General features: G+C 62.6%; 1 protein-coding gene across 1 annotated transcript; it reads left to right on the forward strand.

Annotated features, from left to right (window-relative positions):
* The first annotated feature begins 117 nt into the window (after positions 1-117).
* On the forward strand, positions 118-22,906 carry KCNN3 (potassium calcium-activated channel subfamily N member 3). Its single transcript, XM_074928987.1, has 8 exons — positions 118-922; positions 3,915-4,010; positions 7,389-7,807; positions 11,313-11,454; positions 13,365-13,475; positions 15,516-15,643; positions 15,834-15,903; positions 16,336-22,906. The coding sequence occupies exons 1-8, from the start codon at positions 206-208 to the stop codon at positions 16,630-16,632; spliced, it is 1,980 nt and encodes a 659-aa protein (XP_074785088.1). The 5' UTR covers positions 118-205; the 3' UTR covers positions 16,633-22,906.
* Positions 22,907-27,479: the final 4,573 nt, after the last annotated feature.

Below are 27,479 nucleotides of genomic sequence, written 5' to 3' on the forward strand. Positions count from 1 at the left end.
CCCGGCGCGGCCAATGGCGCGGCGGGGCCGGGCCAGCGGCGGCGGCGGCGGCGGCGGCGGCGGCGGCGGGGGCGGCGGCGGCGGCGGCGAGCGCTCGGCAGCAGCGGCGGCGAGCGCGGCGGCGCCCATTCATGATCCAGCGTGCGGGGCCGGTGGCCGGTAAAGCGGAACCGGTGCCCGGTAAAGCGGCGCCGGTCCCGCCGTTATGGAAACATCGGGGCATCTCCACGATTCGGGCGTGGGGGACCTGGAGGAGGACGGTCGGTGTCCCTGCCCCTTACCGGGGGATGAACGGTCACCGCCGCCTCCCGCCGCGTTGCCGCCGCTCCAGCACAGCCTGTTGCACTCCTCGCCCGGGTCGTTACGGGCCCCTCCTCCTCCTCCCGCCGCCCCCGCCGCCCTCCACCCTTCCTCCCGCCACGGCAGCCAGCTCAACCTCGGCGACCACCCGGCGGGCTCCGGGGCGGGGAGCGGCAAACACCGGCAGCCCAGCCCGTTGGTTCACCGGCGGGACAGCAACCCCTTCACCGAGATCGCCATGAGCTCCTGCAAGTACAGCGGGGGGGTGATGAAGCCCCTCAGCCGCCTCAGCGCATCCCGCCGGAACCTCATCGAGGCCGAGCCGGAGGCTCAGCCCTTACAGCTTTTCGGGGCCGGTGGACCCCCCGAGATCGTCGTCTCACGCGAGGACAACCACGCGCCCGCCGCTCGTCGCCCCGACCGCCCGCCCGCTCGCCCGGCCCCCGCCGCCTTCGCCAAGGGGCCCAAGCGCAAGGCGCAGAACATCGGCTACCGGCTGGGGCACCGCCGGGCGCTCTTCGAGAAGAGGAAGCGCCTCAGCGACTATGCGCTCATCTTCGGCATGTTCGGCATCGTCGTCATGGTCATCGAGACCGAGCTCTCCTGGGGGCTCTACTCCAAGGTACCCGCGGGGCCGGGGGGCGGGCGGGGGGCCCAGCCGCGCCGACGGTGCCCGGTGGGGCGAGCGCGGAGCCCTTTGCCCCAGATAACGTCCCACGGGATAAACACGGAGCCGTTTGCCCCATCTGGTGTGGGATGGGGCCGTCCAAGCTGGTTGGGGACCGACGGGGCGGCCCCCGGGGCCTTACAGGGGGGACGCTGCGGCCGCAGGTGTCGGACGGGGCGAGCGCCGGGCTGGGGGGCGCCGCGGCGGCGTGTGCCGGGGCGGGCGTCGCGCCTGGTCCCAGCGGAGCTGCCCCGTGTGCCGGCGGTGCCCGGGACCGACCCACCGGGGTCTGCGGTGCCCGTCGCGGGTGCTCCTCGAGGTGCCGTGCCCTCACCGGTGCGGCGGAGTCCCCACTCCGTCCTCCTCCTCCTCCACACCCCTTTCTTCCTTTTTTTTTTTCTTTTTTTTTTGCAGGACGGTGTCTTTTATTTATAATTCTCCCCCCACGCCCCTTCCAGCTCCTGCTCCTGGGCTGCGCTGGTTGGCAGCGATATGAATAACTCTTTGTATAGACATCTGTCATGTTATTTATACTTATCCAGAGAGGGGAAGGCATCGGCACCCGCGCCGACAAGGGCGTGCATGGCACCCATGGGCGTCAGCGGGACAGCGCTGCCGGGGGGGCTGGGGGGCAGCCGGCGGGGGTCCCTGTGCCACGGTGCCCCTGGCGCAGGGGAAGGAGCGGGGTGGGAAGGGGCTGCTCGTTGCTTCCTGCCATTATCCGGCGCAGGCGGTGAGGAGGGCGGCGCGGGTGGAGGAGGCGACGGAGCTGGAGCAGGTGGAGGGAGGGAGGGCGGGAGGGAGGGAGGGACACAGCTGGGGGTCCCATGGATGCAGGGGACCCCACCGCCTCCCCACAGAGGTGCCCAGCTGGCAGCGGGGGGCTCCCAAGCCCCGGCTGCCCGCAGCTGCCGGCATCGGTTGGAGCACGGGGGCTGCCAACAGCAGTTCCCTCTGCTCTGGCCAGGGCGTGCTTTGGTGCCGAGCCACCTCCCTGGCTCCCCTGCCGAGGGAGGAGGACGCTTCGCTTCGGTGCCGGAGCCTCTTCCCCGGCAGTTCCCGCTGCCCTCGGGCAGGAGCAAGGCCGAAGCGCCATCCCCCGCCTGCACCCCAACCTGTTGAGCCGTGGTCGCCCTCACCGGGCTCCCTGGGCCCGCCTGCCTGGTGCCGGGGAGGACCTGTGGCCCTCGCTGGGTGGCCGGCAGCGCCGCTGCCACGCTTGCCGGCCCCGGCACGCCGAGCTGCTGTGTCAGCCGGGGAAGACCCCGTGAGTCAGCGCTGCCGCCGTGCAGCCGCCCGCCCGCCGCCCCAACCCCTGCCCCGGCGCCTGCTGCTCGCCGCGATGCTCCTGCCGCCCGCCCCAGGGTGCGGGGGGACTCCCTGGCTCCTGCCCGCCCCAGGGCCCTTGGCCGGAGCTGCGGCAGTGGACGATGGTTTATAAATCCCCCCCGGCAGCCCCTGGTGGGAAACCGGAGCTTGCCGGCAGGAACGCGGCCGTGACCGAAGGAGCGCCTGGGGCCGGGGCCGGCAGCTGTCGTGCGGACGGGGATGTGGGTGCTGCCGGCCCTGGCCTGGCTCCAGCTCGGCCCCGCGGCCAGCAGCCGCGCCGCCGTGTGCTCCCCAGGCCGGAGGGTGCCGGGGCCGAGGCGGCAAGCGGGGATGCGGCGCCTGGGTTTTGCCCGCTCGCTGCCTGTCCCTCGAGTGCGGGCAGGACGGGGCCTCTCCTGCCTCTGGGATGCCACGGCTGCTTCCCAGAGCCACGAGCAGCCGGCGCGGCGTGGCCGGGGTGAAGCATCCTGCCACCTGCGTGGCGAGGGGTAGGTGCGTGCTGGGGGTGCCGAGGCGTCGCCGCAGTTCAGCCAAGACCCCCCCAACCCTCCGCCGTTGTTTGCTGCGAGCATGGGATCCAGCAGCGGCTCTTCCTGCCGGGTCCCTCCGGACCCAGCACTGGCAGGATGCATCGGTAAACGCGGTGAGTGTGTGGCAACCTTTGCCAGTAACGCTTGCCGGGAGGGCCGGTGGGTCCCGGTGCTTTGGACAGGCAGGATTAGTGCCCCTGGGAAGGGTCTGGCCGGAGCAGCCTTGGCACGAGCCCTGCCCCGGAGTTTGCCTATTAATAGCCGTTGTTTGGTCCCCGGCACTTCTCTCAGCACCAGCCATTATATTCACACAATTGCGCGGCCGGAGCCAAGTTGTTAACAATGCGCCACCGCCTCCGCGGCAAATAGTCCCTTCTCCACGTTTAAATACCCCGGCAGGGATGGGGAACGCTGGGGAGAGGGAGAGGAGCGAGGCTGAAGGCACTGAGGAGCGAAGGATGGGCGGGGTGCGCCGTCAGCACGCCGGGTCTCAGCGTGCCCTGAGCGTGCTGGGCCTCTCTCAGGGTGCCGTGAGCGTGCCAGGTCTCTGCGCGCTGAGGGCGGGGTGGAGGTGCGGGACGGGTGCGGGGGCAGGACAGGTGGGTTTGGAGGTGACACCTTGGTGCTCGGCGGGGCTGGTTGTGACCGTGGCAGCGTGAACTTGCTGGGGACTGAAATGGGGTCTGGGGAGGAGCCCGTGGGGAGGGGATGGTGAATCCTGCTCTGCCTGGTGAGGTCCTGGGGAGCGGCTGCTTTGGCCACCAGTGAATCAGGAGCTGGTTTAATTTACACACAGCGAATTAGCAGGAGGATCTAATCAGACCATCCATTAGGCTGCCGCAATACTGCGGCCAGGGCACCGGCATCGCACGTCCCAGCGAGGGGAGGCTGGTAGTTACACTTGACAGAATCAGATTTAAAAAAAAAATTTTGGAGAAAGGGCCCGCGGTGCCGGTGGTGCCCTCGGAGCTGGGACAACCGAAGTGCCGGCGTGGGGAGGGGAAGGTTCTCCCCAGTGTTGTGGCCAGCACGGGCAGGGTCCTGTGGCCACGTCCCCCCCTAACCCCCGCCCTGCTCTCGCCTTGCAGGACTCCATGTTCTCCCTGGCCCTGAAATGCCTTATCAGCCTCTCCACCGTCATCCTCCTGGGCCTCATCATCGCCTACCACACGCGGGAGGTGCAGGTAGGTCCCGGTGACGCTGGCGTCGAGCTCGGGGCTGCCAGGGCGGGCGGCTGGGGCAGGCTGCGGGGTTCACCAGGCACCCTGGTGCGATGCGGTACCTGAACTCGCAACCTCCCTCCTTGCTGGGGTCTCGGGGGGCACTGAGGGGTCTCGGGGAGCAGCAAGGGGTCTGCTGGGGCACAGGGTGCCCAGCAGAGCTGCTGGCAGCTGGGGGAAGCTCAGGACCAGGAAGGGCTCGGACCAGGGAAGGTGCCAAGGAAAGCTGTGAAAATCCTTTCCTAATCAGGGCTGCCCATTCTCTTCCTCCCTGACTGCCCCGGCGTTGCTGGGAAATGAAAGGGCTCCCAGTTTGCTCCAGGAAGGCTGCGCTTCCCCACGGGATCCGGCTTCGGCACAATGCCGGCGTGGTTTGGGGATGGGAAGAATGAATCACCGGGCAGGAGAAGGAGCATCTCAGGATGGGACACTGAAGCCCCCGGCCCTGAGTACCCGGTGTTTTGGTGCCCCAAAAATCCCACCTCGTCCTGCTCAAGGCTGGGGGACGGGGCAGCTTTGCTGGCTGCGGGGGCTGGAGGAAGGCACCTCACTCCCTGCCTGCTCCTGCCTGCAAGGGACCTTCCCGGGAGCCCCCCCTCCTGCCTGCACAGAGACCGAGCCCAGCGGTGGGTTGCTCAAAGCAAATATTTGAGAGCTCTGATTTTTGCTAGAATAATATTTACCCTGGGGTGGTAGCGGTTGGGGTCAGCTGGGCGGGCCGTGCCCCGACACTCACTGGCTTCCTCCACTTGTTGTTCTTGGGTTGTGCAAACGCTGCGTCCACCCAAACTCCAGAGGCCCTTCCCCCCCCCCCCCCCCAATCCCTGCCGTGGGTCCCGCTCCCTGAGCGCACGCGCCGTGCCGCTGCGGGCGCCGAATCGCACCACGATCCGGCCGCGCTGGTTCCGCTGGCAGGGAAGAAAATGAGATCGGTTTGACTTGATTTGCTCCAGACAAAGCCGGGCTGGCCGCTGATCGCCCTATTATCTCCTTGGTGCTTATGGAGGGATTGCTGATAATCCGGCCGGGGATGGAAGCGGGGCTGACAGAGCTGGAAATCCCCAGCTCCTCGTCCCTCCTGCCTAAGGGGGGGCTGCGCTCACCCTGCCGTGGCACTGCCAGACCTCCCCGGCCTCCGGGAAAGCCTCGACAGCAGCTTCAGCTTCTTCCCTCAGTATTAATTGTGTTAATTGCCAAGTCCTTTAGGACGTTTGCAGCCCTCCCTGTGTCTCGGTTTCTCCGGGGCTGGGGCATGGCTGTGCCTGGGGTCCTGGGTCCAGCTCCTGTCCCCTCCCCATCTGCCCACACCCGCTGTCACCCAGCGGGCTGGGACCGTGGCGGGTCCCCGTGGTGTCCCTGTGCCCGTTGCCCACCAGCCAGCTCTGCAGGTGAGCAAGATCCTCCCGTCCCCGTCCCCCCCCGCAGCCTCCCAGCTCTGCTTTCTGCTGCAAGGCCCCGAGCTGCTGCTAATTGCATGTCACTCGTTAGGCTGAGCGAGTGCAGGGAGCTGCCAGCAGCGCCGCCGGGTCCTCGCCCTCCCTGCGCCCACGGGCAGGGCCCGACCCGCTGCCGGTGGCACCTGGGGCTCGGTGCCCGGTGACGTCTCTGCGGTGCAGCCCGGGCCAGGGTCTGCGGGTGCCCCGGGGTGGTGCAGAACAGGGGGTCCCCCACCAGCGCCACGTCTATGGCCACGGCGGGTGACGGGGTGCGGTGCTGGCGAGGCTGCCAGCTGCAACTGGGGAGGGTTGGGGGGGGGCACAGCCTCCCCCTGCCTTCGGGGTGCCCCAGATTCTTTGTGCATTTAATTAGGTGAAGATTTCTTTCCCCCCACGCAGCTTCTCAGCTGCTTTCATTGTGCTTTGCTTGTCTGGAGCTGGGGTGACCAACAGGCTCGCTCCTTCCCCTGCCAGAACCGGTCCTGGGGATGCTGGGGATGCCCTGTCGGGTACCGCTGGACTGCGCTGGGGTTTCCATGGAAACCCGCAGCAATGCACCGCAGGTGCAGGGCTGAGAGGGGCTGGCGCAGGGGGAACCTGCCTGAATCCCCCCCCTCGCTCCTTCCCTTCCCTGACCTGGCCCTTTGCAAACACCCCACACGCAGTCAAAAGGCTCCCTGCCTTTTTCCTCTTGCTAATTTGTTTATTTTTAACACCCTTTTCCAGGAAGGAATGGGCTGTCAGCTTGCTAAATGCCTGAGGATCTCCCTTGACAGCTTGGAGCATTTTTATAAACAATTTCTCAAACAAAGCAGCTAAAAGGAGCGGAGCTTTCCAAACAGAAAGGGAGGTGGCCGGGGACGGCCGCTCCGTGAGTCAGTCCCGGCGGCTCTTGCCGTCCCCGGGGAGAGCCCCGTGTGCCGTGCCGTGCCGGCGAGGCGGCCGTGCAGGTGCCCCGGGGCCTCCGGCACGGCGGGAGGGTCGTTCCCAGGCACGACGCCAGCCGGGCCGTGCTCCCACCCCCCGCCCGGCCTGGAGCGGCCGCAAGACCTCCTGGTCCCCCCGGACAAGCCGGTGCCACTCTGCACTTTGCAGGGTCGAGGACACGCTGGTGACAATAGTGCCAGCTGCCACGTCCCCCTTGGATCCCTTCCCAGCGGTGCCTTTGCCAAGAGCTGCTTGCGGAGAGGCCCCGAGGGCGTCCCCGCTGCTGTAGGTGACACCGGTGTCCCCGTTGCACCGGTGGTGGCCTTGGGAGGGATCCGCCGAGGCAGGATGGGGTAGGTGACCCCCAGGGGTCTGGCCAGACCGAGCTGGCGTCCCCCCAGCTGCTGCAGAGACCCCGACTCCATCGCCGGCAGTGGGAGAGGAGCTGGTACCCCGGATGAACCGGCGGTTGCTATGACAACCAGATCCCATCGCTGCCAGCGGCCGGGTGCTCTGGCTGTGGTGTTCCTTTACCAAAAGTCGGCTGGCACTCGGGGCGTGGTGGCTGTCGGTGACACTGGTGCAGCGCCGGCAGGAGTGAAGGGGGTGGGGGGGCTCATGCCGGTGCTTGGCGGCACCACGGCTCATCCGTCTCCGTGCCCTGGGCTAGGAGATGGGCTCCTGCCAGCCACTGTCCCCGTGCCGTGCCTGGGCGTGTGCTCAAGGCCGAGCACCCTAAAGCTGTCAGGGGTGTCCCCAGCACTGTAACCATCCCCTGAACACGCAGGCAGAGCAGCGGAGGGGATGGCGAAGGCTCATTCCCACCTTTTCCTTCCCCACCCAACCAGCCCTCGTGGCCGAAGCCATCCCCGGCTCCGTAGGGCTCTGCTGTGGGTTCCCCCCACTGCCCGTGGCGGGGTGCTGGTGGGACAGGATTGAACGGGGCCACCGGTAACTTTGTGGTTTTGCCTCCCGGTAGCTCTTTGTGATCGACAACGGAGCCGACGACTGGCGGATAGCGATGACGTATGAACGCATCCTCTACATCAGCCTGGAGATGCTGGTTTGTGCCATACACCCCATCCCTGGGGAGTACAAATTTTTCTGGACAGCCCGCCTGGCTTTCTCCTACACGCCTTCTCGGGCAGAGGCGGACGTGGACATCATCTTGTCCATCCCCATGTTCCTGCGCCTCTACCTGATCGCTCGGGTGATGCTGCTGCACAGCAAGCTCTTCACCGACGCCTCCTCGCGCAGCATCGGGGCGCTCAACAAGATCAACTTCAACACCCGCTTCGTCATGAAGACTCTCATGACCATCTGCCCCGGGACGGTGCTGCTGGTCTTCAGCATTTCCCTCTGGATCATCGCGGCGTGGACGGTCCGGGTGTGCGAGAGGTGAGAGGGGTTGGGGCTGTGGTGGCGGGTCGGGGGCGCTCAGCGGAGCTGCGGTTGTCCCAGCGCGTCGTGGGAGGGATTGTGGCGGTCTGGGGGCTCGGCTGTCACCTCCTGGGCAGGAGGTAGAGGCAGGGACAGCCCTGTCCTCGCAGTGCTTAGGGACAGGCAGTGTCCCCGCGCAAGGGGTCGGTGTGCGGTGCCAGCTGGCACGGGAGCCCCGGGAGGGAGTCGGGGGGGACACGGGGAGCAGCGGAAGCTGGAGGGGAAGGGAGGGGGGGGCCATGCACGGGGAGAGGCCGGAGGCTGGCGAGTGGCAGTGCTTGGCTCCGGCTCTGGCGTCGCTGCGAGCAACTGCCATGACAACACGGTGGTGACAAACCCGCTGCCGGATGGCATCACACCGGCAGCGGCGTGCTTGGCACGGGGGTTGCTGTGGCGACCGGCCCCGGTGGGTACGGCTGCGCCTCAGTCTCTCAGGGACACGCCGGCACCCCCGAGGGGAACTGGGGGGCTGTGGTGGAGCACCCCCAGTCCATCCCAGTGCTGTGCTGGGGGGGTTTCTCTGGGGACAGCACCCGTCCATCCCAGGGCAGGGAGAGCAGGTCCCCGCAGGGTGTCCTGTGTCCTGTGCCAGCGCGGGGCCGTCCCTGTCCCCAGGAGGCCGAGCTCAGCGCCGTGTTGCCATCAAAACACGACTGATTGTCCCGGCAGGCTCTTGGAGCCTGGGCTGGTCTGAAGGGAAGCGCCCGAAACGAGACGATTCGGTGTCCGTGGGCGGGCGAAATCGCACAAAATCCCTTTTAAGTTGTTGCGGCCGTTCCGTGCCCTTCTCAGAACTGAGGTGTGAGGGATCACCGGGGTCCCCTGGTTCACCCAGATGCTTCTGAGTGCTTGCGAGGCGGGAGGAAGGCCACCCCTCCTCTTCCCCAGGGTGGGGCCCATCACACTGGTCACCCCGTGAAGGGGCATTAGAGCAGCTTTAAGTACCGTGGCAGCGGAGCAGAGCGGTGCGCTAAGATTTTACGAGCTTTTACAGGCTGTGTTTGCCTTCCTGCCTCCCTTAATGATGCTCTCAGGATGTGCTGGATAGTCGTGCGCTGCTTAATTGTGTTTGGGAGATTTTTATTTGCGCCTCCTAAACGGGGAGCAGGCGGACAGGCTCCCAGGGGATGCGCAGGGGGTTGATTCTGCACCTGGGGGGGCTTAGGCTGGAAAACACGATGTAAATAAAGAACCATTAGCGATTAAAAAAAAAAAAAAAAAAAAAAAGAAAAGAAATGACGCAGACGAGGCGCTGCAGATCACCGGCACCGCAGCTGCCTCCACCTCCTGTCTACAGAGCGGCAGATGGGAACCCGGGGCGGGGGGGTCCTGGGTGGGGTGGGGATGTGCTGACCCAGGGCGTGCGTGACCCCTGGGACATGCCCCGTCCCCAAGGGATGCACCGGCCCTGGGTGTCACACAGCTCCCGCAAGGGCCACCCAGGATGTGTCCCCACTGATGGGGGGGGCTGTGGTTGCTGCACCATTGCTGGAAACCAGTTTGTTGTGGCTTGCGGGACCATCCCTGCTGGGGCCGGATGGCTCGGGGATGGTTGTGCCACACCAAAACCCCGACGCTGGAGTGACATGACCGTGACACGTCCCCGTGGCACCGTGGGCTGCTCCGGTGCCCGCAGGTGCAGAGCATCGCTGCCGGGCGTCCTCCGGTGCCCACCCCGGGGGGTGGGATGGGGGGGGCCCGCAGCTCTCCGAAGGCAGCGAGTCGCTTAGCAACCTCGCCCGCTCGCCCGGCCGCCACGCAGAGCTGCCTGCGGTGCGGGCCCTGCCCGCCGACGGCGCGCACGTGTGCTCGCACGTGTCGGGGCACGTGCAGCCAGCCCTGCTCCTCGGGGTGAGGGTGCAGCCGGCCTGGAGCTCCCTGGCAGCGCTGCCCATGCCAAGCGGGGTGGGTTTGGTCCAGCCGGTGCTGCCCAGCATCCCCGGTGTGGCGATGCTCCGCTCGGCGCTGGCGTGGCACCTGGGTGACGCTGGCAGCAGCCCCGCTGGCCACCCGCGGTGGGGGGCAGGCGAGCGAGGGGGCGATGGAAACCGGCGCTGGGGTCTAAGCGATTGCGACAGCCCCTCTTCCTGCCTGCGCCAGCTGCGCCATGTGCCAGCCCCTCCTGTTTATCAGCTGCTTCTGCTCAAAGTGATTCTCAGAGTAGAAAACATCCGTCTGTCCGGCGGTGCCGTAACCCCCTCGCCCAGCACGATGCTCCCAGGGTCATCCCCGCGGCTCAAGAGCTCAGATCCTGTGCACGGGCCGGGCTCAGCCTTTCCCAGGGGAACACGCTGGCTGGGATGGGGGTGCGTGAGGCTGCCGGGATTTTGGGGAACCCTGCTGTGACCGCTATGATGGGCTCTGGCTCCCCTGACCGGTCCTGCCCAGAGTGCTGCAGCGGCTCTCGCCGTGGCCAAGGGCACTTTCTCATGCACCGGAATCTCATCTGAGTCTCTAGTTAGTTGGGGGGAAAAACGTTTTGGAAGAGGAGCAAACCCAACCGCTCAGGGAGCGAGGAGCTGAGATGAACCGGGGGGGATTGCCAAAAGCTCCATCTGGTTTCCCTTTAATGATTTCGCGAGGAGGCTGGGAGAAGCCTGCCGGGGAGAGGGATGCGTGCCGGCAGGAGGGTGACCATCCTGCCTGTGGTGGGGCGAAGGTGCTGCCTGTTCCTGCCCACCCCGGGGCTCAGGGCTGAGTCCCACTGCAGGCTGGGCCAGTCCCTGCTCCATCACCGGGAGCCAGAGCTGTATCCCCCGGACACATCCCTGCGCGGCTCGGCCGGGCTCGCGCTGGCCCTGCGGAGCCCGAGGCAGCCGGGGCCTCCGGTTGCGTGTTTGCCGGAAGAGCCACAGCCGGCTGCCGGGCCGGCCAGCGCGGCCGCTGACCTCGCAGCTCAGCAGGGACACGGCCACAGAAACTTTGCAGCACCCCCCCGAAGCCGCGGCCGCTCCACGTGTGCTTCATCTCGAGCGTGTGAGCCGTTCCCCCGCGCTGTCCGAGAGCCAAGCGCATGCCGGAGCCTTGGCAGGATCCGTCCCCGGGGCGGCGCAGGGGGAAGCGGGCTCAGCCCGAGCTGCGGCAGCGGGGGGGATGCGGAGGAGGATGCCGGTGGCGAGCTGGCGCGGTCGGGGGCTTTGCAGAGCCGCAGCTGTTTCTCCCATCAGCCGGCTCACTCTGCCGTGCCACGTGGCACCGGGGACGCAGGCGGCGGGACCGGGATGTGGTGACAGGTCTGACTGAAAGCAGAAGCCCTTTCCGTTGAGTTTTCGCTCTGATTTTGTCCATGTGGGTTTTCCTGCGCCAGAAATTGCGCAACCGCTGCTGCTATGGGGCATCCTGCCGTGTTATTAATCCCAATTCCCTGTTGCCCAGCGCAGCCTCGTGCCAGGGGAGCCCCCGCTGCTCCCCATGGCCACCCCCATCCCCTGCCGTGACACTGATGCCCGTGTCTCCTTGGCAGGTACCACGACCAGCAGGACGTAACCAGCAACTTCCTGGGTGCCATGTGGCTCATCTCCATCACCTTCCTCTCCATCGGCTACGGCGACATGGTCCCGCACACCTACTGCGGGAAAGGTGTCTGCCTGCTCACCGGCATCATGGTAAGGGCCGTGCCCAGCCGGTTGTCCGTCCCGTGGGCTCTGTCCGTCCCCACTGTGGCAACCAGGCTACCAGATTTTATGGGGATCCCCTTCCTGGTTGGTTTGTCCACGCACGAAGCGTAATGGCTTCAGCCCCGAGGTCTCGCGGCCTGGAAGCTGATAGAGCTGTGATTGCAGTTATTGTAAGTGCAGTAATTAGCAGGACGTGGTGGTGCGGTGAAGGAGGGGATGGTGCAGGCTGGGTGTTCCTGGGGGGTGCTGCAGTCCCGCGGGGCGCAGGGTGGGACACCGGCCGGTCCCCGCTGGGGAATTCTGGGTGCCTTTGGATCCGCGTTCAGCAAGGGAGGGGGGAGCTGGGCCTCGGCGGGATCAGGGGTATCCCCAGGGAGCAGAGGGGCCCCCGAGCATCCCTTGGCCATCCCCATTCACACCACCTGGCTTCCATCGTCCGGAGCGATCCCAAATGCTCCCGCTGAGAGCCGGGACCAGCTGGGAGCCCTCCACCCCCCCACGCTCCCGCCGGCATCACCGCTCTGCCGCCGCTTCGTTTCCTCGTGGCTTAAAGGTCACTGTCCCCCCGTACCTGCTCCAAGGCGCCCGTGACATGTCCCAGCTTGCAGCGTTCTCCCGCCGGGGCGGCCGAAGGAGCAGCCGGGGGCCCTGCGGTCGTGGCTCCTCCATGGATCCACCCCAGCACCCAGCACCCCCCGGCCCCAGGCCATGGGGATGGAGCCGTCCCCCCTTCCCAGCTGCTGCCTGGCAGCAGCATTCGGGCTCAGCTCTGTGCCCCACGAGAGCCCTCGGCCGAGGCGGCTCCGCTGGCGGGTGTTAATTTTATATTATCTGCAAGTCTTTGATCTGTCTTGTATGAGGTTGGGCGCCAGCGAGGCTGATGCTGTTGGTAGGAGCCAAGCAAGGGAGAAAATCCCTTACTGGGGGGGACTGCGGCATTTCCCAGCAGCTTGCTGAGGGGGCCCTGGTGCCGTGGGCTCCCAGACCACCCCCCCACGCCCCAGCTAGCGGTTACTTTGAACTGAGACACCAGCCAGCAAAGCGTGCCCCCTCCCCCCCCCCCCCCCCCCCAGCATCCATCTGGCAGCACAGCCCCTCCCGTGCCAGGGATGGGGACCCCCAGGATGGTGGGGGGCTCCCCTGGGCTCCCTGAGCCCCACAGCACCGGGAAGAGAGGAGCGGTGGGAGCCGAGAGCACACGCAGCGGGACCTTCAGGGATGCTAAAGGATTCGGCTCAGAGCATGATGTTAATTAATGACTCTTTAATAAATTAAGGAATCGTTTGCCAGGATCGTGGGCCTCTGCCAGAGTGCTGGGAGGGGGGAGCGGCTCATCTGGTACGGGCAGCAGCAGGCAGAGTGCAGGAGCACCACAGGGAGCGGAGGCTTGGCACCTTTGCTTTCCAAAAGACAAATACATGCTGGAGATGACGGTGACCGCGTGGATCCGGCCCTAATCGCTGGGATAAGCGAGTTCCCAGCTGTCGCTGCTGGGAGCCGTGGCGGTTCAGGGGGTGCTGATTCAGGGAACCCCTTCCCTGCTTTCCCCCGGATTGCCCGGTGCTTCCCCACTGATCTCCCACCCTGGGCCCCTCTCGGGAGCTCCCGGTGCCATGGGGCTTATCCTGGCCATGTCTAATGGGTGCTGGGGATCTAATGGGGATCAGACACCACTGACCTCTTAAAACAGCCCAGGCCTCTCCTGTTAATTACCCAAAACATCATCAGCCACTCAAGGACACCCAGGCTCTGAGATATCGCCTCATTAGGATAATGTGGGTGGAGGTTAAGGAGCTTTAGTTAATTACGAGGTTGCAACGGTGAGGGTGGGAGTGCTGGTGGTGTATGACGTTGCTGGAGGGTGACAAACTGTTCCCCTGACGGATGTCCCCACGCAGGGTGCCGGCTGCACGGCGCTGGTGGTGGCTGTGGTGGCCAGGAAGCTGGAGCTCACCAAAGCTGAGAAGCACGTCCACAACTTCATGATGGACACGCAGCTGACGAAGCGGGTAAGGTGCTGCCGGTGGCTGGGCTGCGTGGCGGGAGCTGGGGATGCAGGGCTCCACGGTGGGAGGAAGGTGACCAGAATCCCCGAATCATCTGGGCTGGAAAAGCCCCTGAAGCTCCTCCAGCCCAACCATGACCCTCCCCCTGACCGTTCCCAACTCCCCCAGATCCCTCAGCGCTGGCTCAGCCCGACTCTTCAACCCCCCCAGGGATCCCGGGGACTCCCCCCTGCCCTGGGCAGCCCATTCCAACGCCCAACAGCCCCTTCTGCACAGAAATCCTTCCTCAGAGCCAGCCTGACCCTGCCCTGGGCAGCTTGAGGCCATTCCCTCGGGGCCTGGCGCTGGGGCCTTGGCTCCAGAGACTCACCCCCCCTCTCTGCCCCCTCCTGGCAGGGAGTTGCAGAGGGCCAGGAGGTCTCCCCTCAGCCTCCTCTGCTCCAGACTGAACCCCCCCAGTTCCCCCAGCCGCTCCCCAGCAGACCTGTGCTCCAGACCCTGCCCCAGCTCCGTTGCCCTTCTCTGGCCACGCTCGAGTCATTCAATGGCCTTTTTGGGGTGAGGGGCCCAGAACTGCACCCAGGAATCGAGGGGCGGCCTCCCCAGTGCCGAGCCCAGGGCTCAGATCCCTCCCCTGTCCCTGCTGGCCACGCCAGGGCTGGTACAAGCCAGGATGCCATTGCCCTCCTTGGCCCCCTGGGCACACTCTGGCTCATTCTCACCCCCCAGTCCCTCTCTGACTGGCAGCTCTCCAGCCACCCCTCCCCAGGCCTGTAGCCCTGCTGGGGGTTGTTGTGGCCCAAGTGTTGGCACCTCTGGGTGTGGATCCCGCGGCAGACAGTGTGTGAGCACCTTGGGTGCAGGCGCAGGACGGTAGAAGCAAACAGGACCAGCTCTGTGTCAGGGATTTAGGTGATGTGGGATGCTCAGCCACACCCCCAAGAGGAAAAGCCTGGGTTTTTTTTTTCCCCCCTGGGAGGATACAGACTCCCTCCTCTTGCAGAGCGTGATCTCACTTAGCTCGGTGTCAGGACGACAACTGGATTTCAGTGATTCAGTGCCTCGCTGCAGACGACAGCCGCGCTGTGAGGCTCCTGCAGTTCCCATCCCTGAAGAGGGACCCGGAGGCCGTGGCTGTGGTGGGGGTCCGGGGGGTCACTGGTCATGCTGGGATCTGGTGTCACATCCCCAGCAACATGCGGGGGCTGCGGGGAGGACTCTGGTCTCAGCAGCCTCATCACGGCAAAGCGTCAGCAATCCGATAGCGCCGCGTGAAGTAACGGGCTCTGCACCCCGGCAGCAGGAGTGATATTTTATGTCAGGGGTGGTGGCAGCCGGTGCAGCCCGTGGAGGGGTGACCTCCCAGCACCCTGCTTCGCCCCAGGGAGCAGAGCCATGTGCTGGCGGGAGCCCCGATGCCTCGGGGATGGTCAGGGGGACCCTTGGCGTGGCCGGGCCAGGAAAGCAAACAGCCGGTCGGCCCCGCTTCTCTGGCCATGCATATGGATCCGCAGGCTCCGTGCCAGGCAGACAGCGGCCAATTCATCTTGGAGTGAGCAGCAGAGCTGCGGTTTAGCCGGGGAGCCTGCAGAAACCATGTCCTTGTGCCGGCAGCCCAGCCCCGGGACCTGCCAAGAGCAGCAGATGGATGCGGGAATCTAGAAAAACTTTGGGATTTTCACTTTTTTTTTTTTTTTTTTTTGAGGATTAGGGTACAGCTTCGTGTGTGGGCGAGGAGCCCGGTGGCGGAGCATTGGCGCAGGGTAGGATGGGCATGCGGGTGGACCGGGAGCTGAGCCCCGCGGCTCGGTGCGGGCAGCTCTGCCTGCCCTTCCTCCCGTTCGAGCTGCCTGTGATCCCTTGCAAAGGTGCAAGAGACCGTGTGGGAGCAGAGCCGAGCGCCTCGCTCCAGCTGGGGCGAGACAAGTGCTCTTGCAGCACCAGCTCACAAACCGTCAGCTCACGGTAGAGCCAGGCCGGTGTCTCCGTGAAATCCCGTGTGCTGGCACAGCTGGTGACCCGCAGCCAACTCTCCTCCTACAGATCAAGAACGCAGCAGCCAACGTCCTGCGGGAAACGTGGCTCATCTATAAGCACACCAAGCTGCTGAAGAAGATTGACCACGCTAAAGTCAGGAAGCATCAGAGGAAATTCCTACAAGCCATTCACCAGTAAGGGGCTGTGCACTGGGCAGGGGTGCTGGGGGCGGGGGGGATGCTGAGCCCCAGCCCTGGGGGAATCGTGGTCCTGCCCCTGGCAGAAGCGTGGGGACAATTTCCCATTGCCTGGGACACAGACGGGTCTCCGGCTGCGGTTTGTAATTGGGGAGGGGGTGCAGCCTCGCTCTTTCCTTCTCCCCAGGTTGCGGAGCGTGAAGATGGAGCAGAGGAAGCTGAGCGACCAAGCCAACACCCTGGTTGACCTCTCAAAGGCAAGTCCCAGCGGCGACCTCTCGGTTCGGCCAGGCTGCCCGAGTGTTTCTCTTCACTTGGAAAAACTAAAGTGGACCTGGCTGACCGCAGAATGCTCCGGCTCGGTGGATGTCAGCCGGGAATAGCTGCTGGGGGGTGGCTGCCCTTGCAAGGCAGAGAGGGAAACACAGACACAAGCCAGGGGCTGGTGGGGGGTCATCCTGCTTCCAGGAAAGCTCTTGGCTCCCTGCACCCCCTTTTGCAGCCCCAGTCAGGCGCCCCTTTCCCCTCTGCCTGCGTGGAGGCAGGATTTCCTCATTTTAATGTCCCTGGGTGAGCTCCCGGAGAGAGCTGAGATGGGGCAGCTCTTTGGCTTTGCTCAGACAAAGGGGTTAAAGGGCTCGGCTCTGCCAGCGGCAGTGGCGCTAACCCCTCCACTGTCCCCTCCTCAGATGCAGAACGTGATGTACGACCTCATCACCGAGCTCAACGACCGCAGCGAGGACCTGGAGAAGCAGATCAGCAGCCTGGAGTCCAAGCTGGAGCAGCTCAGCGCCAGCTTCAACTCCCTGCCCCTGCTGATGGCCGACATGCTGCGCCAGCAGCAGCAGCGCCTGCTCGCCGCCGTCCTGGAGGCGCGGGGGGTCAGCGTGCCGGTGGGCACCCCCCAAACTCCTCTCTCCGAGAGCCCCATCGGGGTCAGCTCCACCTCCTTCCCCACCCCTTACACGAGCTCAAGCAGCTGCTAAAACGCAGCCCCTCAGTCCCCCACGGACAGGGGAAGCGTTTCCACGTAGGTCCCGAGGTCTCCACGGACTTTCTTCTGGTCCTCGAACCACCGCAGGACCCTTCGGCCGGAGCTGGTGGGACCAGCAGTGCCGAGCGATGCTCGGAGCTTTGCCAACGCCTTGGTATCGGGAATCGCATCCCCATTCAGGTGCCTCTACACGTGGTGAAGGAAGGGGACGGGAGGCGACGCCTCGGGCGAGCCTGCGCCGCGGCGTCCGGTGGCGGACGGAAAACCCACGCTCAATCTCAGGTCTTCACATTTGAAAACAAAACCAACAAGTCAGAAGCACTGAAGCAACGGAGACACCAGAAGGAGAGTTTTCCTCCCCTGCGTGGACCCCGCCGGGGGCCGGGGTGCTCCCCTCGCCCCCTGCCCCTCTCACCATCGCAAAGCCCCCCTGGGCAGATGCCAGCGTGGTGGTTTCTTGCACAGGCTCTGACCTACGCTGCCCACGCTCCATCCCATCTCCTTACCAGGACCCACACGAACCCCCCCTCCTCGCATTGCCGGGTGGGTGACAGTGTCTGGCCGTAACCTCCCCTGTGGGGGGTTCTCCGGAGCTGTGAGTGTTTTCTGCCCGGGCAGAACAAGAGATGCTTCTTCTTTCTGGTCCTCGGTGTCATATTCTGCCTGGAGACACGTGCCAGAGCCGGGAAAGCAGTGCCTCAAGCGTGCGGGGATGCGGGGCCGGGCAGAGCTGCCCCCAGCCAACACGGTGATGGCCAGTGACGGGGCTGGCGGGCCAGCCCAGGCGCAGGGGGGGTGGTCTCCCGGTGCTCACATCCCCAGCATTTTGGGAAGCCAGCAGGCTCTTTGCAACGGCCTCAAAACTGCCGGATGAAAAACTCCATCAGCTACAACCGCCTCCGCTCGCAGCGGGAACGTCCGCACTCGAGCCCAGCCGGCAGCGCCAAATTCACCGAGGTCGAGCGGGAGCTCGCTGGCAAGTGAGGTGGTAGCGGGGGCAGGCGCTTCATCTGTTTAAAACAAAGCCCGTCGCCTTCGGGCCGCTTCTGCTGGGCTCGGTGGGGATCAGCAGCACCGGCCGGCGCCGTCTCGGCAACGGTGCTGGTGCTCGGTATTAGCCGCCGCCTGTGCCTGCCAAAGCGCAGCCCCTCGTGCTTTTTCTTCTTTTTTCTTTTTTTTTTTTGTCGGCGTTCAGCTTCCTGAGGTACCCTTGCATCACCTGGCTACTTCTGGAACCAGCCATTTTCTATTCTGTTTTCACCATTTCCCCCTTTTTTTCCTCCCCGGTTCTGCCCGGGGGTCATGTTCAGGCTCTGCCGGGTGCTTGCCTGGAGCCCTGCCCACTGCTGCTGGGCTCCAGCTTTGGGGCTGGTGTTTGCTGCTTTTAATGAAAACCCAGCAGAGGCTATTTATATATTTTTAAACAGATGAAGTAACCATGTAATTACTCCGCGATATTAATTACACCTCACCCAGCAGTGTCAGTAATTGTAATCAAAGTCACTGTGTTACTCCAGGTATACTCAGCCTGTAATCTCCTTTGTAACTCTTTCCCTTCCATAAATAACGCTGGATTTCGTGCGCACGTAGGCAGGGACGTATCAGCCCGATGCCGAGGAATTTCTGTGCAAAACTCCACTTGCTGCTGGTGGTAGGTGGTTTACTCCTTGTGCCCTGCAATTAAACGTACATAGAAAACAAGCGGTAGCTAGCGAGGAGCGCTCCCCCCTGCCGGTCCCAGCCAGTGGCAGGAGGAGGAGGAGGAGGAAGGCTGCAAGGTGACAGCAGGAGTGCTGCAGAATGAGCTCCTGGTGCTGCAGAGGTGGTTGTGTGGAGCCCATGGGTAGCAGGGTAGCGAGCCGCGGTTGTTCCCATCGCGTTCAGGGAGGAAAGGAGACGCACGGCGCTCGCTGCCAGCCTTTTCTGGTCCTCAGCCGGCAGGAGATACTCGGCTTCTGGGAACGAGCTGCTCTTCCCCTCTTCCAAGCTCTTGTCATTAGTGTAATTGCAGGGTGGGCAGGATGGCTGGGAGAGCGTCGCTGCCTTGGCAGCCCCCCAAGGTCTATTCTAAGCCCTGCTGCTGCTCCCTGTGTGCCTGCAGGTGACCCTCAGCCCTACCTCCCCGGCAGGACGAGCTTCTGCCCACCTCAGAGAGGAGGTTTCCAGCGTGGCAATGGAGAAAAGGTTGCAAACGCTGAGAATAAGCCTGAAACAACGTGGTGACTCCACTGGCCTGCGGGCAGCCAGAGGAGAAAAACCCTTCCACGCCTCTCCTGGGGTTCGGGCAGGAACAAACTGCTGCGTGCGATGGGGCTGTGCAGGGGGCGAGGTGCAGAGTTGTATCCTAGAGCATCAGAGAGCCGGAGGAAGAGTTGATGCTTGAGAATTGATGTCGCCTTATGGGCTAATGATCAAATCTGGGAAATCAAACTGAGTAAGATGAGACCAGGCACTGTCAGCTTGCCGGGCCCTGAGGCGCCGGAGGGTCGTGAAGGACCAGTGGTGAGAGCTTCGGGATGGCAACTGGTGCAAGAGATGTTTGTTTTGGGGCAGAGCTGCTGCTTCAGCAGGATTTCACCAAGGGCTGACAGGAGCTGGGCTGGGGCGGTGCGATCTCTGCACCTCACACCCCACCCCCTGCATCCTCCAGCCTCACCCCTGCACAGGCTGCACCCCAAATAACCCCTCTGCCCGAGACCTCGCGGTCCTGGCTCTGCACCCTGTGCTCTGCACCTTTCACCCTGCATCCTGTGTGCCCCTGCACCCCCCATCCCACCCCCTGCATCCTGCGCACCCCTGCACCCCCCCCATCCCACCCCCTGCATCCCATGCACCCTGCAGCCCCCACCCTGCTCCCCACACCCCACCTCCTCCCGCACCCTCATATTCCACCCACACCCCTGCCAGTGCTTCAACACCGGTGCCGGTAGCCCAGCCCCACTGCCCCGAGCACCGGTCTCACCGGACCCCACCGAAGCCGGCACCGGGACTAACCCCCACCCAGCCCCGCTGCCGGGACCGGGGAACCACCCCAGTGCCACAAGCATGGGGGGGAGCCCCCAGCACCCCAGCATGGCCCAGTCCACAGCATCCCTCGGTGCTGGGGGGCTCTGGGCCTGGGGTGCCTGCCTGGAGCTGCCGCCCTGCTCCCTCCAAGCAGCTCTCGGTCCCCGGCAGCGGAGCAGCCTCGGTGCCAACGGCAGCCCCCGGCTCACGCCCAGGGGAACGTGGCAGCTCGAGCTGGAGTTTCCCTTCATGGCAGCAGCTGGCAGAGCTCCGGTCAACAGCTCCGGTAAATGCTCCCCAGCCGGTGCTTGTCTACACGCCTGAGAATGTCATTCTGGAGCCTGCGGCCTCGAAGGGCATCGGGGACAAGTGGAGAGAAGAGCTGGGACCAGCGACCGAGGTGGAGGAAAAGCACAAGAACAAAACTGCGACGCAGAGTTATAATCCCAAAGAGATGCCGACCTCCCGCAGCTGGGAAGCATCCGACCCCACGCACCGACGGGGCTGAACCCCGAAGCCCCTCCAGGACCCTCCTAGCCACAGCCAGTCTCATTTTTGGCACAGCCTCGTTTGGGGGGTTTTTTTTGGGGGTTTTTTTTTTGCTCCACAAACCTCCTCCCTGCGCTGCCTGCGAGGAAACGTCCTAGAAACGCCAGAAAAATACCACGGCCTCTCTGCAGACTCACAGACGTTTCTGTCCAGACTTAAGGAGCTTCGACCTGGGTTTGCATCTTGCCTCTGTACTGCTCGCTTCTTTTTTAACAATAGGGGAAAGCATAATAGTTTATTTTAACTATGAAATATATTGCTATATTATAAAGGTTATTGTAACTTTCAATTATGGTTTTGTACCCAACCCGGTTGTCAGCAGGCAGCGACGCCAGCCTGCTGCCACAAATGTCTGTTTCTGAGTACAGCCGCTGCTCCCGGTGAGGACGGAGGCCAGGGCTGGCAGAGAAGGGGCGCAGGACCCCCAGCCAGAAAGGCTCCCCATGCTCTTTACCCTTTACCCTCCAGGTATTCCTTCCCAGTACCTGGAAACTGGCCCTTTAGCAGGTCCAGATCCAACAGCAGCCCGACAGCACCAGAGCTTTGCTTCTCCCTAAGGAAAAGGTCTGCCCCCCCTTTTCTCAGCAATTTCTGGAAAGCCATTTCCCCCCCCCCCCCCCGAGGTTGTCTCCTCCAGCTGAAGGAGAGACTCAGCTCGCTGGGCACAAGCTGTGCAAGAGCCAAAATTCCCCCTTTCCCCCAGGATGGAGGCTCTCGTGGAAGAATTGTTTCGGGGTGTGCTGCTCCCTTCCTCCAGCTGGACTTTCGGCACGTTTTGGTTCAGCGGGGGCAGGATCCAGACAGGGAATCACTTGTGACTAGCAAAGGCTGAGGGTGCAAACACCCTCCTCCCTGGCAAAGCTGCTCTGTGCCACGCTGGCTGCTGAAACACGCTGTTCCTGCCTGCTTTGGCTCCTTAGACGTGGAGCCAGGCTGTGCAGGCTTTGCTCAGAAGGAAGCAGGCAGCAATAGTGTGCTCACTTTTTCTTCTCAGGTCAACACCTAATTTCTGGGATGGGGGTAAGGGCAGCCCTGCCCCGGTGATCTGCACTGCTGCGTTCCCGGGAGCCATCCCGCTCTCCCGGGGTGAATCCGAGGGAACGCAGCCGCCGTGCCTGGGAGGTGTCCGGTTTGGGCTTCACGCCCTGTCCTGGGGAGCTGCAGCTTTTTTTGCTCCCTTCAACCTCAGGCTGCGATGGCGTAAGGAGGACAAAGTGCTGAGCACGAGAGAAACGTGATGAGGTTGCAGGGATGTTCCATCCCAGCCTTCCAGCTGAGGCACATCTCGAGCCTTAGAGAGCATCGTGTCCTTACCGCCAGCCCCTGAGCTGCTGGACCTGATCCCCACTGTATCATATAAGTCAAATAAGTCTTAAAATATTCTTTTGCAGCCCCAATGCTCCTTCCTGGCCAGTCTTCCCACATGGAGCATGACCAGGTCTGGGAACGAGCAGCACCTATGGGACCAATTCCTGCTGCTTTTGTCCAGGAAAAGCCTAAAAGCCTCTACACTGGCTCTTCCCCATCAGAGCCGCAGTCACTGCCGGGCTGTTGTCGTTAGTGCCGTTATTACTGTCACAGCTATGCTGGCCTGACCCTCCCAGGCCAGTTAAAGCCAGTAGGGCCCAGTCCCAGCAGCAATGAGCTGCCATGAGCTCTGGTGGCTCCTTGCTGGCCCCTAGACCTGAAATCCCCCCCCGCAGAAACCAGATGGTGGCTGCCTGGGATTGCCCAGCTGGGGCTGTTCCTGCCCCACACATTTGCCCCCGCTTGTGGGGCAGCTGTTGGAGGCAGCTTTTGGGACATGGCCAGGACCAGCTCGGGGGGTTTATAGCTCTGCCAGAGGAGAGGGGCTGGTTCCCCTGGGAGGGCAGGGCTGAGCCTCCCCTGCTGCCAGCTGGGTCTGGGGGTGCCTGGGGATTTCTGGGGTGTTTGGCCCCCTTGCACCACTCTCCCTTAGGCTTCTCCTGCCCAGCATCTCCCAGCCAGCTCAGAGCCTCGTGTGATGGCCACCAGGTAGGTTTGCTGGGCGGGAAGGTGATTCCTCAGCAGTTTGAGAAGGGGAAGATGCTGCTGCAAGGCTCTGTGCTGGCCCCAGCTTCTCCTCTCCCTGCTCTGAGCTCCCGCCAAGAAGGCACCCAGAGGGCTTGGGGTGGCAGAGAGGGGCTTTTGCAGGGGACAGAAAAAGTCACTCCGTGGGATTAGTTATTTACCTGTTGGATGAGCCACCTCGGAGCCCCATGGGCCACCGGGCAGGGCTCTGGCACCGCCTGCCCAGTGGGTGCTCTCAAGCGGGGGCTCCGGTGCTCTGGGCACTGTAAAACGTGCCCCCAGCTCTGCTCCTTCTTCTGCCCAAAGTGTTCTTCCCCCCCGCTGAGGTCTCAGCACACCCCAACCTGCTGACACACGTCCCAGTGGGAGCCGCTTGTGTGTCTCTGTGGTCAGGATCCGGCCCCGGGCTTACATCCCTCCTTCTGGTCCAATCTCTTGGCCAGGGGGAAGGGAGCGGACACTGGCCCGTCCCCACAGCATTGCCATAAACCCAAGCTGTACCCAGAAACAGGCATGTTTTAAACTATGGCTTTAACCTGTTCACTGTAAAAAGTGCCTTGGACTTTAATCTGAAGAGGTCAGTATCTATAAATATTTACCTGTGCGGGTGTGTAAGTATGCAGCTATCTATGTATAGTTACACACACAAATATATGATATATACGTACATCTATAAATGCTTCAGATCCCTCTGTTCTGCTGGTCTTGGGAGCTCTCTTCTTTCTGCTGCTGGGGTCGGGCTCTGGTTGCGGTGCTGGGGGGGGGACACGTCGCCGTGGGGAAGCCTCGTGCCGTGGGGGTTCCCTCGACGGTGCTGAGCTCTCCCACGCGTCCCCAGGAAGCAGCTTTGTGCCTCCTGGGGATCCGTCTGGGCGCTTTGGGGAGACCCTGGTGAGGGGGAAGCATCTCCGTTCCCTTGTGCGGGGAGATGCTGGTGCTGAGGTACCGTCCCCGGAGCCCCCACGCCGGGAGCGCTTTGTAAAACCATGTGCGCTAATTGCTGCCTCTCGGGAGGCCCCGGCTCCTGGGCAGCTTTACGCGAGCAGTGAGGTGTTTTCCAGCCACCTGCTCCCAAAACGGCTTTTTTGAAGGGGAACGGGGTTCCCCTGTGCTCAGGCTGTGGCTCAGGGAGGAGCTCGGTGGTGTGGCAGATGCTCTTTTCTCCAGCTCCGTGCCAAGGCTCCCCGAGAATTTCCCTCCCGCTCTCCCTGGCTCTGTCTGCACATCAGAGCTGGGCTGCTCCCTCCAGCTCGGTTCATCCTTCACCTCCAAAGAAACAAGGATAAAAGCTGGCTGGGATGCAAAGGGCATGAAAACAACTTTCACAGAGGGAACACATTGGTAGAGAGAAGGAGAAGCTGGATCCCTTCCCACTGAGCACCACTAAATCCAGGCGACGAGTCAAAAGCCTTGCTCAGAGCCTGGCAACGCTGCGCCGCGAGCTTTGGCTCGCTCTGTCAGCGAGTGGGCACTAAGGCAGCAGCCTGAGGGGACTGGCTGCCCCAAAATGCCTCCCCATATGCAGGCCAGGAGGGTGCCAACAGGCACGGCCCCCCCGCCTAACCCAGCTATGGGTGCTGTGGGGCCAGCGGAGGAGGAGAGGGGTGATGTGCCGTAGTTGAATTGTGATGAATTGATAAATCGGGCTTTTTTTTTTTGAGCTAATACCTGTAAATCCTAAAAATATCTCCAGTAGTCTGGGGGACTCTTTGATGGGTGATTAAAAGCCTTGAGCTTCATTCCCAGTATTAGTGGCTTAGCACAGCAGAGCCCTAATGTATGAAGGCAGCTGTATTTCTGATACTGCCCACGGAGACAAGGCAAAATTCATTTAATCTTTATGTGCGGCATGAAATCTGTTTTTATTAATGGCTTGGGATTAAGGCTTCTCCAAGGAGAAAGAGAATCATGTCCATAATGCGGATCTCCGCCTCCCTGCAGCCATTTGCCCTTTGCTTTCCCAGCCCGGGGAGGGAGGGAGGGAGGGAGGGAGGGAGGAAGGATGCTGCTGTCCGTGTGAGGGTCTGGGCATCTTCACCCATCCCAGTGCGACACGCCTGCAGCAGCACCGGGGCGTGCGGTGACAGGATGGGGAGTGCATTTTGGAGGAAAAGAGGAAAAAAAAAAAAAAGAAAAGCGATTGTTTTTCTCAACGGTTCCTTACAGATAGAGCTTTTTATAAACAGCAGGGAACTGCTGGCCTTCCACAAGGGATTAGAAAACCAGAAGCAAATGGCTCTGCAAAGCACGGGTTTGGTTTGGCACCTGCGCGCTGGGAGCGAGCGGGTTGTGGGAGGCAGCTCCCGGGGACAAGGAAGGGCAGGGGGGGACCGGGGTCTTTGGATCAGGCTCTATGTTTGCACACAGGCAGGAAAACAGCTCCAAAGCTGAGCTACGGCTTCTCCACGCTGGCGTTTCCCCAGCTCATGAGCCGGGAGCCTGCAGAGCTCCTGAGGGGATGGGGCAGGCGGTGAGCAAGGGAGAGCCGTGGCTTCCAGCTGGGCAACCTGTGGTCCCTGGCTCCCAAGCCCAGACAGAAAATCCTCCTGTAAACACCCTCCTGCACTCGCTGCAGAAATAAAACGAGCTGAGGGCCTGCCCTGCAGCTATTTCTACCTTGGATGGGCTCCTTTTCCAAGGTAAAAGCGAGCCTGCTCAGCTGCTAATTCATCACCCCAGCCTTGGGATTCCAGGCACCCACGGGGTCGTTCGTTACTGTTAATTATCCGCACGGCGGTGTGAGGTCTGCAGGCCGGATCGCGCCTTCGGAGAGGTCTGTGTAACATCAGCCAAACAGCTCGGCACCATGAAAACTGCTCCTGAGACCTCAGGAGCCCGGAGAGGGATGATCCAGCTCCTGCTCCGGGGCCGTACTGCTGGGATTTGTTAGTCACCGGAGCCTGTGACGGTGCCACTTTTGCACGGTCCCCCTGCCCAGCGGTGACATACGGGGCTGGGGCTGCGTGAGGGCAGGCAGGGTGTATTTGAGGGCGGGCAGGGTGTATTTTAGCTCCTGAGCTTCCTGCTCAGGCCCCAGCGTTTGCACAGCAGCTTCCTCTGCGCTCCCCGCAATTCCCGCCAGCCCCCACGGAGGATGCATCGGCCACGACAAGATGCCAGGCTGGCGTTAATGGCATTTGTGTCCTTTTGCGTGGTTACCGAGATGGAAGAAGCCATCTCTGTTTCCCAGAGCCTGCTGGCCTGGTGCTCACACAGCAAGAAGAGTTTCTCAGCAGGGATCAGCTGTAAACCACGATGGTAAATGACACTTTTCTACCTAAATGGGTATTTCTGGGTTTCCTGGGGAGCAGCCGCTGTGCTGGAGCAACAGCAACTGTCGTGAGCTGGCCGGTGGAGGGGGCTTTGCCACAAAACCTGCAGACAAGTTATCACCTCGTCTGCGAAGATATTTCGACAGAACCAGAGACCCAGGGCCAGGAGCGGGGTCCAACTCCCAGGTCTGGTGGAGAGAAGCTGCTGGGTGACAGGAGAATCTCCACAGCCCCCCTGCGCCAGCAGAAGCCTTTGCACAGGTCAGAAGAATTAAAACCATAAGGTGGCATTTCCAGAAGCACTCGAGATGTGGCTGGGTGCTGCGGGGGGGGGGGGGGGAGTTTCGATGTACTTGGCAAAGTCCCCACCTCACCCAACCTCACCCAGAGCAGCCCTTGCCAGCGCAGAGCCTGGTCTCAAACCTGTGCAAGGGCTTAGACACCCTTTCAGAAGTCAGGAGGCGAAAAGCGGAGAAGTCACTTCACCAGAAATGAAGCTGAGCTCGTTTCCATTTGAAAAATAACTGGATTTGGGTGAAAACCAGCAAGTGGCTCCCAAGTGAGGCCGGGCACAGGCACAGAAATCCCCGTGAAGTCTCAGTTGCTCCAGATGGTCCCATCCAAGCCCCTCGCCATGGCTCGGTGTGCAACGGGCAGTGACACGGCCTGTTCTCCTCCTTCCTGCTCTCGCTGCCTCGAGGAACGTTGGAGGAGCTGGAGGTGGCCCCTGTTCCCAGGTATGGAAGAGGAACCATCAACCCCACACCGTTCCCTGCAGCTCCTCTCCTCCCTCCGCCACGCCAAGCCGCGCTGGCACGGGGCCGGGGAGGATGCTGCTTGCTCCAAAGCTGGCACTGAACGTTTGTTGAGAGCAACAGGTTTTGTACTAATTAAAGAGGAATCAATTAGGCTGCAAGATATTCAGCCACCTGGTGCTTCTGACTATTTTTTCCTCCTCCTTCTCTTTTTCCTTAATGTGCTGCTGCTGCCTCCAGGGAAGCCATGAAAGAAGCAAGACATGTTCCAGTTTCTTGCTTTCTTTTAGATTAAAAAATGCTGTTTGTGAGGAAATCTGTGCAGGCCGACCAATTAAAGTGCTGTACATGTCCCTGAGATCTGCAACCGGCATCTCCTGTGCCATCCATCACTGCCTCCAGCCACCCCCCTGCCTCTCCATCAGCGCGTGTCGCTGGCTCTGGCAGTTGGTTTGTGCTGCGTGAAAAAAATAATCCGCAGCGAATAAAGAAAAAGCAGCAAAGGAGGTGTAATAGGATCCCGTGGGAGGCACAAAGGAGTCCTACATGCGAGGAAGCCCTTCGGAGACCCGGCTGCGCTAGGCTTTCCCCTGCGAGACGGTCCTGTAGAGTCTCTCTGTGCTCAATAACACATAAATCAAGAGGAGTGGAAAGCAGCGGCTGCCCGCCCCGGGCGGCCCCCGGAGTTTGCCGAGTGCTGACCTTGAAGAAAATGGTGGGGTCAGCAGGGAGCCCCGCGGCAAGTACCGCAAGCCATGATGCGGGTGAAAATCAGATGCTGGCGTGGTGAGGAGCAGCAGGGGAGCAGCAGCGGCGTGAGCTCTGCCCGGGGCTGAAAAAGATGCCTTTTACCCCTCGGGCTGAAGCTTTTCCCACCCCTAGCTCTGCCCCGGGGAGGGATTGTGAAATCCTGTCGATTTGTCTAAGCGCACGATAAAGCCCTCTGGCAGATAAATCAGATTTAATATTAAATATGAAAGGGAACAGCAAAGGGCAAAAAGGGGAACCTGGGCTTGGATGGCGATGTAAAGGTCACAGAAAAGAGTATTAATGTCATGTCGACTGACACGTATTAGGGAGCTCCTTGAATTCTGGCGTTAGGGAGGATTCATTAATTTAACTAATTCGCTCTCTGGGAACCGCCACATCAGGTGTGCTAATTCAGAGCAGCGACGGTAACCCCCTTCTCCTCGCTGGTCCCCCTC

Source organism: Athene noctua, chromosome 29 (genome assembly GCF_965140245.1).
Source record: "Athene noctua chromosome 29, bAthNoc1.hap1.1, whole genome shotgun sequence".
Lineage (NCBI taxonomy): Eukaryota > Metazoa > Chordata > Aves > Strigiformes > Strigidae > Athene > Athene noctua.

Coding starts and splice junctions, on each gene's coding strand:
- KCNN3 (XM_074928987.1), top strand. CDS start 206: ATGGAAACATCGGGGCATCTCCACGATTCGGGCGTGGGGGACCTGGAG. Junction 13,476..15,515: donor ACACGCAGCTGACGAAGCGG/GTAAGGTGCTGC, acceptor CTCCTCCTACAG/ATCAAGAACGCAGCAGCCAA. Junction 15,904..16,335: donor CCCTGGTTGACCTCTCAAAG/GCAAGTCCCAGC, acceptor TCCCCTCCTCAG/ATGCAGAACGTGATGTACGA.